Source organism: Eucalyptus grandis, chromosome 3 (assembly GCF_016545825.1).
Source record: "Eucalyptus grandis isolate ANBG69807.140 chromosome 3, ASM1654582v1, whole genome shotgun sequence".
Classification (NCBI taxonomy): domain Eukaryota; kingdom Viridiplantae; phylum Streptophyta; class Magnoliopsida; order Myrtales; family Myrtaceae; genus Eucalyptus; species Eucalyptus grandis.
In genome coordinates, this window is record NC_052614.1 from 13,302,211 (window position 1) to 13,314,084 (window position 11,874).

The 11,874-nt window shown below is 40.0% G+C and overlaps 1 protein-coding gene across 1 annotated transcript; it reads left to right on the plus strand.

Annotated features, from left to right (window-relative positions):
* Positions 1 to 941: 941 nt before the first annotated feature.
* LOC104447943 (sugar transport protein 5) lies at positions 942 to 6,434 on the plus strand. Its single transcript, XM_010061693.3, has 4 exons — positions 942 to 1,192; positions 3,782 to 4,101; positions 4,853 to 5,482; positions 5,701 to 6,434. Exons 1-4 carry the CDS (start codon positions 1,057 to 1,059, stop codon positions 6,124 to 6,126), a joined length of 1,512 nt encoding a protein of 503 aa, XP_010059995.2. The 5' UTR covers positions 942 to 1,056; the 3' UTR covers positions 6,127 to 6,434.
* Positions 6,435 to 11,874: the final 5,440 nt, after the last annotated feature.

The window sequence follows — 11,874 nt, forward strand, 5'->3', positions numbered from 1 at the left end:
AATATCTTAGGTGCCTATTTATAGAGAGTTCGCTATTTAGGAGATAATCAAATAATCAAAATTAAATAACATAATCAGGAAAAAGATATTAATAAAAGGGAAAGTTTTCAAAATGTTGCTAGAATATATAAAATACATCCGAAATCTTTGACGTCTTGAAATCAATGAAAACGCATGAATTTCAAATCAAATATCGTAACCCATTTATAACTTCAAAGATGCTGCAATCTTCTTTAATTTGTGGGACTGTCGGCTCTTTGATGCTCGAAAATTTCTATATAAGCATTTGCCCATTGTTCTACGTCAACATTCAAGACAAAATGTAAGTTATAGGCTTCATCAAAGTTGGCTTGAAAAAGCACCAACCTTTCTCTATTTTATTTTTTTTTAGCTCCCAAGCTAGGAATTTTTTTCGGAAAAAATAACACACTAATTAGTTTCTAAATATGTCAATCACTTGCCAATTAAGTTATAAATCTATACTTTTGGCCTCTAATATTAAAAGTCCAATCGGACAAGTGATGCTAGCGTGCAGATTAGACGTACGACACTAATTAGTTTCTAAATATGTCAATCACTTGCCAATTAAGTTATAAACCTATACTCGATATATTAAAAGTCCAATCGGACAAGTGATGCTAACGTGTAGATTAGACGTACGACACGTGCACGGTCTTTAACACTATTGAAAGCGAATAACTCCATGTTCCGATTAAGCCACCCAACCTCTTGCCTCGTGTTTTACCTAATCCCACGAAACTTTTGTATGAATCCGGGTTTATCGGCATTCCGGCATCGCCAAAAAAAAAAAAAAAAAACAAGCAAAAAAACAAAACAAAACAAGACAAAACAAAATAGGGCGAGTGAGACCCGGCATTTACTCGAAGTGCATTACCTTCTCGGGCACATGACCCACTTGAAGCTATTATCTTACACGCCTCTCCCCCGCAAGTCATTATAAAATGCCGGTCTCGTGACACGACGCAACCCAGTCTTGCGACTCCCAAAAGTCCTGCTCTGGCACGAGAGAGAGAGAGAGAGAGAGAGAGAGAGAGGATGGCGGTCGGAGGGTTCGCCGTCGACGGCGGCAATGTCGACGGCCTCGGCGGCAGGATAACACTGTCGGTGGTGATCACCTGCTTCGTGGCCGCGACGTGCGGCCTCATCTTCGGGTACGATATCGGGATTTCAGGTGCGTCTTCTGCTGCCTCTCCTCCATCCAGTTTCTTTTGTGAAATTTTGGCGTCTTACTTCGAAAAAGTGCTGGTTATCACATCCGATGTTCATAGGATCTTTCCTCATTTTACTTCGCATCATGCGCTTCGGATGTGGGACCATTCTAATTGCACGATCGAGTCGAGATATTCGTACCCGAAACGGCAGAATGAATCTATCATCATCGCGTCTTCTTCGAGCAATAAATGCGAAAACATCAGAATTCAACCGCCTTGCTTAATCAATTATTGAAACCCCCTTGTTCTCCATCAGCACCTTTCATAGTTTCAGCTCCGGTAGAGGCGGAAAAACCCATGACTTATCTTGTTGTTGCTTCGAGTAGATGTTGGTTTCCGCTGCTGTCGTTTGGATGAATCGCCTGTTGTGGGATTTTTTGAAGAGTAGAGTGCGTTGTTTGACTGTTAGTTCATCCATCCAGGCTCAGGAAATTAATTTAAGAAAATGCATTAAAAATTAAATATATATTATATATTATATTCGAAAAGTTAATGCCAACGTTATCTTTGCGTGGACCCCTCCTGGGTTGGAAGGTAATGATGCCTGTAGCCCGTCCCATTTAAGATGTGGAATAGACAGAGAGAAAGATGGGTGTTGCAGTGCATTTCGTCTACCTAATCTCAATTATTTTTAAAAAGAATTTGCCCAATCACTTTATTAAAACAGTGATCACATATGAGGTTGCATGTTTTCTTTAATGATTGCCAATTATTTTCTTTCCTAGGTTTTGTTAGGTGGGATGGTCAGGTCAGTATAGTTTGAAACCGAGGAAAAATATACAAAATTAAATTATTCGCAATGATCTAATCCTACCTTATTAGATACAAGTCAAATTCCATGGGAACATATGTTCCACGTTTCGCCTTGCATCACAATGTGATATGTGAAATATTTCTATCTACTATTATGGTTGGTGGTAGAAAATTTTGCCGAAGTTAGGTATGAAAATGACGCATCAATCTTGAAAACGCCATTTCCGATGCATTTTTGAAGATTGATGGCTACATCATTAATGGTGACATAATGTCACAACCTCTCTCCTGGAATGGTGATCTTTTGTATATTTGTCACGAAGAAAAAGTAACATGGTTAGTTCAATGTTAAAAGCTATTTCCATCGTGAGGAGGTTCTTATATACTTTATTTATCCTTCAATTGATTGCTATAGTATCGGTATATTGACCGTGATGGATAGTTCAGAGTAAATTAGGATTGTGCTAGTAAGTGACCATCAACATTCAATACGATTTTTTTACCACCCGCTGCGGTGGCTTCGTTGGATAAGGCCCCGTTGATCCTTGCCTGCAAGGTAAGAGGTTTGAAACCATATGGAGGCACTTGATGCCTTAACCGCTTGCACGGGGTGGTGGTTCCCTCGTGCGGCCTCAGGATTTGCCCGTCAACTGCCAGCTATTCGAGGTTTCCTGAGTCATAAAAAAAAAATATTCAATACGATTTTCTAATCTATGACTATGTCAAAGATGAAAATGACTATTATTAGTCATTTAATGTGATGTGACTTCTCACACATGCAAGTTTTTAAGTGTAAAGTGAAAGGTGAAAATTGCACTAAAAACAAAATGAAAAGTCTTCGCATGGGTTAAAAAGAGAAACTGTCCAACCCAAGATGGTGATAGCGCTTCGTAGATGAACATGGACTGTTAGTCCGTATCCCAAAAGTAACTTGGGCACGAGCCGATAGGTTGGCTCGCTCTTTAAGCCTTTGAAAATGGTCAGTAGTGAGGACAATACGAAGGAATATTCCCAAAATTATTACATGAGTAAGTATATTTGCGAATCTCACTAGCAGGATTGCTCCGTCGTTATCTGGAACGGCGGAGGCCATGAGTTTTTCAAGTCGAATGTTGGAAACCAAGCAAATAGGTTGCTCTTTATTTTCATACCTTTTTAAAAAAAAAAAAAATTAATGGTGTTCTTTTGATCCCCTTGGTTATTTCACGTGCTAATAAATAACTACGGTACTCAGACCCACCCAATATATGTATCTTCGTGATAGGAATCCACGAAAAATGAAAATTTACAAACTTATTGAAATCGAACTGTTTTAGAAAACAGCAATGGTGTTGTTTTCATATAAGTAGATTTCAAATCACAATACGTAGCCATATTATGTTTCAAGTAACTGCTCCTAGGTAATTTAAAGTGTTTGTAAAATGGGAAAAGAAATTATTATTTCCATAAACGGAAAAATAGACTTTATTCTTCGTGTACAGTATAAACTCTTCAATTTATTTATGCCAACTAGTCAATTCATGTATGCCCAAGTGAATTTATTCATGTAATGCCAACCAACAATCTCTTATGTGCACGAGCCTTGACATCAATTTTGGGCCTTGTGTGAGGACATTTAAAACCTAGTCAATGCAAAAATTTATGCAAGAATCGCATTGTGTGTGGATAATGCTCTTAACTATTTCTTTTGATGAGATTCATTGCGATCATTAAGGGAATACGGATCCAAAACAGAGCGATATACATTTTAGTGCACTAACATATACATCGTGCAAATTTGCAATTTATCTGTGTAGGGGGTGTCACTACAATGGCTCCCTTCTTGAAGAAATTCTTCCCATCGGTACTAAGGAAGGCTGCCGAGGCCAAAACGAATATGTACTGCATGTACGATAGCCAAGTCCTTACGGCGTTCACGTCCTCACTCTACATCGCGGGGTTGGCTTCGTCCCTCTTGGCGAGCCGCCTCACTGCGGCGTTTGGTCGAAGAAACATAATGGTTGTTGGTGGCTGCACCTTCCTTGCCGGGGCCGCCATCAACGGTGGAGCTGCCAACATAGCCATGCTCATCCTCGGGCGTATCTTGCTCGGATTGGGTGTCGGCTTTACTAATCAGGTACTAGATCATTTCCTCTTTCATTATGTTCTAAAGAAAAGAAGCCCTTTTTCAAGACCATATATCAAGGTTGCTGACCTGTACTTCTCACTTCATGGTCAAGGTTTAGCCATTCTGAAATTGCTGGTACATTAAGGCTTTAAGGTTACACTTATTTTGAAAAAAAAAAAAAAATGAATGGATTGAAAAAATAATTTCTTAAAAAGATCGTTTATATTTCTTATAAAAAAAGGATGAAAGAAAAATATTTTTATTGCTCAGAAAATGTTTAGACATAAATTATTCTTGATAATAATAAAAAAATTATTGATTAATTATTTCAAGCAATACAATAAATTATTTTTAGGAAAATATTTTTCAAAATTTTTCATCTTTTGTGAAACAACCAGAGTCTAAGTTTATGATATTAAAGATCTTCCATTTGGACTCGTTGTCAATAATTATATGTTTCATATGATATATCATTGACAAGACGTGTAAATGTGTTGTGATGCTATGATGATCAGGTTCATTGTACATTCGTTTGGCGTAGACTTAATAGGCTAGAGAAATGTTCAGTACTAAGATTCTCAAGAATAATTTTTATATGCTAGTTTTTTGTTTGAAGATATCATTTAACAATTGAAATAGGAGTTCAACCAGATCCATATTTCATATTCAATTTAGTATATAAACTAGATTCATGCAAAATATCCTTCTTTTTGGAAGAAGAATCATCATCCGATTAGTGAATGATGAGAATTGTATCTAGGCAACTCCTGTCTACCTCTCCGAGATGGCCCCGCCGAAATGGCGCGGTGCCTTCAACACTGGCTTCCAATTCTTCATAGGCATCGGGGTGGTCTCCGCCAACTGCATAAACTACGGCACCGCCAAGATCAGCTGGGGGTGGCGCCTCTCCCTCGGCCTCGCTGTGGCCCCAGCCGCCATCATGACCCTCGGCGCCCTCCTCATATTTGACACTCCCGCAAGCCTTGTCGAGCGCGGCAGGCTCACTCAAGCAAAGCAAGCACTCCTTAGGGTACGGGGCCGCGACACCAACATTGAACCTGAGCTCGCAGAGCTCATCAGGTCCAGCGAGATAGCAAGGGCTGCCAAGGAAGAGCCCTTCGTAACAATCTTCGAGAGGCAGTACAGGCCACACCTCGTGATGTCGATAGCGATCCCATTCTTTCAGCAACTTACTGGGATCAACATCATTGCATTCTACGCGCCCGTTTTGTTTCAGTCCGTGGGATTCGGGAGTGACTCCGCTCTGATAGCGGCCATAATACTTGGATTGGTGAACTTGGGATCGATTGTGGTGTCTACGTCTGTGGTGGATCGCTTTGGGAGGAGGTTTTTGTTCATTGAGGGTGGAGTGCAGATGTTCCTCTGTCAGGTACGTAATTAGCCCCTAGCTTTATGAGCAATGCACGAAGGCGTGATCACTGATTTAGAAAATGAAGAGGTGTAGTATTTTAAGGTGTAATGCTCAACGTACAAGACTACATTGAGACATTGTACGATCACTATACTCAACCATCCCCCCATCTCGACGTCAATCTTTGTAATCATAGATCCACATATGCCCTCAAACCTCGTTCGCTTATTGTTTAGGTTGCTGTGGCATCTGTCTTGGCTGCGACGACAGGCACTTCTGGCACGGAGCGCATCAGCAAGGGCTACTCCATACTAGTGCTGGTGCTGATGTGCATCTATGCGGCCGGGTTCGGCTGGTCGTGGGGTCCCCTAAGCTGGCTCATCCCAAGCGAGATATTCCCCATGAAGATTCGTCCCACAGGGCAAAGCATTAGCGTGGCCGTGAACTTTGCCGTCACATTCGTGCTGTCGCAGACATTCCTGACCATGTTGTGCCACTTCAAGTATGGCGCTTTCCTGTTCTACGCCTCTTGGATCGCCCTGATGACTATCTTCGTGGTGCTCTTCTTACCAGAGACGAAGGGGATTCCACTGGACTCAATGAATGTGGTGTGGGAGAGGCACTGGTACTGGCAAAGGTTTGTTAACAAGGAATCATACTAGCTCGTGTTTTGTCTCTGTTGATTTGATGGGCAAAAGGGCGATGCGTACTGAATTCCAGAGACGCGAGGGTCAGTATGGGCAAGAAAAAATTTCGTGTGTTCTTGATTTAGGCGCAACGTGCTTGAAGGAGCATAAATCTGAAGGGTCTTCTAATGCTATAGAAATTCATGTATCTCATTTCATCGCGAAGTAGTAAGACGTCGCAAGTTTTATTAAGTCCAGGAACTATTCCGGTGCTTCATGGCGCCTGGTAATCTAAGTACGAATTGGATAAGTCTGGAGTTATAGGATGAACTTATGGCCTAAAAGAGGGGATGCAGCAGGCGTAAAAGGTTTGACCAAAGCAGATCACTGTGTAGCCCCGTTTAGATCGACATACAAAATTTAAGCTTTTGCCTTTGTCTAGAAAAGTTACGGACTGAGAATTTACGTATCACATTCACCATTTCGCCTAAATATCGTCACGATAACCTACAAATTACATTTCCAAATATCCACGTGATAACTATTCTATTAAATAATGCAATCCACAAAATTCATCTTATCTATTTAAATTCGGAAATGGAATAAATAACAATATATCCGAGTAGTTAAGGATATCAATGGAAGGTTATCCATTTAAATTTGAAAACAGGTAAATCGACGATCATATCCAATAATTATGGATAGAATGGAGGGTTTTTTGTACTGCCATATGTTGTAGTTAGAGATCGGTAGCGATCCAAGCACATTGTTAAGTTAGTTGATTTCTTCGGATTTTATGGATATTCATATTTACTTGAATATTTAACAAACTATACCAAATCACTCAAAATAGGCAATCAAATATTTCAAATCAAATGAGATAATTACAACAAATAAGATAATTACCTAATCTAAGTATTAACTTTCTAAATTTGAATTCGTCGCAATCAGATCAGAATCGGGATCATGGAGCTCAGTGTTGGTGGACTAGTGCTTATTGCATATGGCCGTTGCCGATGGAAACTTGCAATATAATGATGAATTGCCTCGAATCAGGACCGGACCAGTAGTGGCATCGATAGTAGGGGCGGCGTGAGGGCGGCGTGAGGGCGGCTCATCTCAAGGCTAGGCTCAACTCCCACCCGGCACAGCAAGGATGTCATGGGTGTTGGAGGTCTGTTTGTCAAAACAAGCTAAGTGCGTTTTCCTTGTCCCACATAGGAAAAGTGGGAGAAAGTGGGCTAATTTATAAATGTGGGGTTCCTTGTGTAAATCAAGGAATGATTGGGTGGGCTAGACCCCACCATACCCACAAATAATTGTGCCATTTTGGTGCACTTAGCACACCTGCGCTCTCACAATTTAATTAGCACTAATTCATTTGTTATTTATTTATTTATTTTTCATGTTATTAATTTTTAATCAATTCAAAGGTTGCACTTTGTTTTTGAGAATTTTCGGAAATAAATATAAAAAATGAAAATTCGAAATTTTATTTATTTAAAAAAATTATTATTCCGAATTTTGTTTATGTTTTTTCAAGACAACCTTTGAAAAAATTACTTATTTGGTTTGCAACTTTTCCCAAAGGGTTGCAATTGTTTAGTTTTCGACTTATTTCGAAGGGTCGCATTTGTTTATTCAAACAATTTTCTAAAGGACGTGTTTATTCATATTTTTTGGAAATTTTTATGAAGAGTTTATGTGTTTTAAGACTGTTTTATATATATACTTGTCGGTTTCGGAAGAAACAGAGTGATCATTTTTCGAACCTTCTTTCGAAAAAAACTGCAGCCAATTTTTTGATTGCTTTCCTAGAAAGACTCTGGAGTAATAGTAGAATTACTATCTAGTATTCTCATTTGAGACTTTGTTGTATCCTGGAGGATTTTTGCTGGTGACCATTAGTAACTTTGTGAGGCAAATAAATCCTTAAAGAAAGTGACATCACGCCCCAAAGTCCGACTTGAATACTCTAAATATCTGTCTTCATTGTTCTACCTAATTCGAAGCCATATTTTACCAACAGTGGGTAGCTCAGGTGTAGAAGTAGAGGGCTTGATGGGGGCAGTGGGGACAGGGCCAAAGGGCTCAGCACGATGGTAGGGACAACGTTAGGTTGTCACTATGATTGCCAGGAGCTGGCGGAGGGAGGTGTCATAATCAAGCGGCAAAGGGTGTCGTGACAAGGACATCACAGGGTAGCAGCTCAATGTCGACGGTAGCAGCGACACAGCAAGGTAGCAGCAACGAGTGGTCAGTGATCGTTGAGGCAGAGCTTGGTTCCCAGGCTTCAAGACAGGAAGCGGCAAGCAATAGCAGTGTGGGTCACATACAAAATAGTAGCAAGTCGCTAAGGGCTTGAGTGGAGGAGAGGTCGCAGCTTGATCGTCGTCGGTAGGGGCTTGTTCATGGCAAGGGCAGTAGCTTGGAACGGCAGATGGCTATGGTGCTAGTGTCTTGGCTCGAGCAACAGCTTGGCACGACGGAGATGAGGGTGCGGTAGGGGGTCTCGGCTAAGCTTGGCCGAGCTTATGCGTATCTCTCTAGTGCTTTGATAATTGTTTTGCCAACCACGAATGACGAGGCATAAACATGTTTATATAGTGAATACCTAGGTTTAATCTTGATTATAAGGGCTTAATCTAGGCTTTTTCAATGTAATGTGCTCTTATAACCTAAGGTCAATCCCTAATAAGACTTTTAATTGGCTGAATCAAGCTTAATTTAGGCAATTGAGGCCCTTTTACCCTATGAATATCGGCCACCTACACCCCTAGTTGTAGCTCAATTTTACCCCTATGTGCAAGCGTAGTCCATTCATTTTAAGCTTAGAACCATCCTCCACCAATCTGACTAAAATGCAATTACTTGAGATAAAATATAAACCATATAATGAATACTCCTAAATCTATATGCTATGTAATTTAATTTTAATATTTCTTTTAAGGTTTTAAAAATTTATCCCTAATTTTTTGTGCAATTAATGATCAAATGGTTAGCTAATATTTAAGTGCCAACAACCTACAAGAGAATAGATAACCTTGAGTAAGGGTGATCAGGTCCAAGGTGGGTGGGGTCTAGACCTAAACCCTATACCCGACCTTATTATAACCGGTTCCCATTTTTTAGACCATGTACCCAATCCTGTTTGTATTTGATCCTGTACCCGACCTACCCTATTTTTCCGGTCTGATTCCAAGGTCAACCCTATTTCCATTGAAACCTGTTTTGCAATCTCCCAATATCCTATAAAATTTCGAATTGTATATTAATACGCAAGAAAAATAACGTATTCCTCCTAATTTGTATCGAAATATTATGCACTTATAATAAATAAATACATGAACTTTTTGACTAAATGAAAAATTAAGGATCCACAGGGCTAATTATAATAAATAAAATCATAAGAAAAAAATTAGCAACAAACATGAGTTTAATATTAGTCTTATCCCCACAACTACTACATGAAGCTACTCATTTATGCAAGCATAATTCTTCCTACAAAAAAGAAATTAGGCAATCTAATCCACGTGGTACACAAGAATTTGGCGATGACGAACACCGTCCATTTGTCAAACGGTGCGAGAGGGAGCCGCTGAGGGAGGGAAGCAAGTGAGGAAGAGGAATGACGAAAGAGGAGTGCCGTGCATATTTGAGAGAGCAAAGAGGAAAAACGTCGTGTGATTGTGGGAGTAAGAATAGAAATAAGAGGAAAAAATAGAGTTTTGGACTTATACTTACAAAACCAGTTTCCAAACCAAATCCAAAACTGGTCCGGGAACCGGTTCCTAGGTGGGTAATCAATCAGACCCGGTTCCTAGATCGGTTTAAACTGGTTCCCAATTTTGAGAACCGATTCCCGAACCGATTTCAATGGAAACCCGTTCCCGGCCCTGTTTTCCAGGTGGGCCGGTCCGGTTCCTAGGTATATCCAGTCCAGTTGCACACCCCTAACCTTGAGGTTATTGGTTATTCCGGTTCTAATGCTAGGCGTAATGACATAGAAAATCCATATCAAGGTACATTTTTATGCTCGTTGGAGAATCCATCTCATGGAAGAATGCAAAGCAATCCTTAACTACATCTTCCACTATGGAGGCTGAGTTCGTAGCATGTCAAGAGGCGAGTTCTCATGGTTTATGGTTGAGGAACTTCATGATGGGGCTTAAGGTAGTTGATATTATTTCGAGACCACTAAAGAGTCACTATAACAATTAGGTTACTATTTTCTTCTTGAAGAACAAGAAGTCGAGTGGTGTATCCTAACGCATTGACATTAAGTACCAAGTTGTAAGAGAAAGAGTCTAAAATCAAATTGTGTCCATTCAGTATATTAGTACTAAAGCCATCTTAGCGGATCCTATGACAAAATGCTTACCACCCAATCTCTTTCGAGAACATGTTGCTAGTATGGGTTTGGTTAATAGCCTTTAGTTTAGATCATGGTTTTGACATATGATGTATTTTTATTTATTTTGTGATCACCTCATGTAATAGATTTGGATTTATCGATAGTTGCTTCTTATTATATGTGCACCTTTGAAGCTTTTCGAAACAAACAATTATGTATGGACCTCATGAACATATTTATATTATGAAAAGTTACAATTCATGACTATTAAACCATTATGTTGCATTTGGGAAAATTGTCCAAAAAGTCCTAAACCTATTGCAGTTTTGCCAATTCAATCCTAAACATTTTAACTTTACCAATTGAATCATAAACCTTTTAACTTTACCAATTGAATCCTAAACATTTTCACTTTTTGCCAATTCAGTCTATCCGGCCAATTTTGGCCAGAAAATGCTAACGTGGAAGCTGGCGGTACCACGTAGTACTGCCAGCATTGACGTTGATAATTTTTAATTGAATTTTTTTTTCTTTTTGGCTTTTTTCGGTGGCCGGCCACCAGCCACAGCCGATTGGCTGGCCTCGCCCGCCACAGGCGAAGCCTGGCCGGGCGACGACGACGCCGAGCGAGGCCTCCCTAGCCCCAGTGAGGGCCGACCTCACCAAATCTAGCAAGGGGAGCCCTCGCCAGGGGTCGCCCTCACCCAGTGAGCATTGACCTCACCCCTAGCGGGATGGGCGACGGCTAGCCACCCGCCACAGGCCACATCAGCATTTTCCGGCCAAAATTGGCCAGATAGACTGAATCGGCAAGAAGTTAAAAGGTTTATGACTCAATTGGTAAAGTTAAAATGTTTATGATTGAATTGACAAAACTACAATAGGTTTATGACTTTTTGGATAATTTTCCCGTTGCGTTTAATGTTTGTGTTGGGATAGTAACTAAAGAATGTACCGTGGCATTGGAACATGGATTGGCTCCATTTCTTTTCTGGATAAATGTAAGACATGACTTTACTTAAGAGTTGTTGTATATGCTTGATTATGTTGTGTTTTGTGAATTAGATCGATAATAAAGCCTTTGGCTAAGTGGCAGAATGTTGGACTTGACGAGGTCCAACCCATTTATGTGGCTTATCAAGTTAATTATTTAACATTTGATATGAGCCAATTTAATTAAATATAATATGGGTAATATATTTGTGACATCTAATTAGGCATATAGAATCCATATATTAAACCTTAATGGAAGGTTGAGAATTGGCAACTCTAGGGTTGATCCCATCATTCCCTCTATATATGGTCTCGCTTTGGTAGAGAATGGTTGCATCCCATTATCACGATTCCGCTATTTCCAAAAAATCATTGAGAAAAAAAATACACACTCATCACAACCATCATAGAGGAAAGAGTGGCGAAGATTCATACTC

Bases quoted from the DNA above. Each gene is read 5' to 3' on its own strand.
- LOC104447943 (XM_010061693.3), top strand. From the start codon at position 1,057: ATGGCGGTCGGAGGGTTCGCCGTCGACGGCGGCAATGTCGACGGCCTC. The intron at 4,102-4,852 runs GTACTAGATCAT...AATTGTATCTAG, and splicing joins GTGTCGGCTTTACTAATCAG to GCAACTCCTGTCTACCTCTC. The intron at 5,483-5,700 runs GTACGTAATTAG...CTTATTGTTTAG, and splicing joins TGCAGATGTTCCTCTGTCAG to GTTGCTGTGGCATCTGTCTT.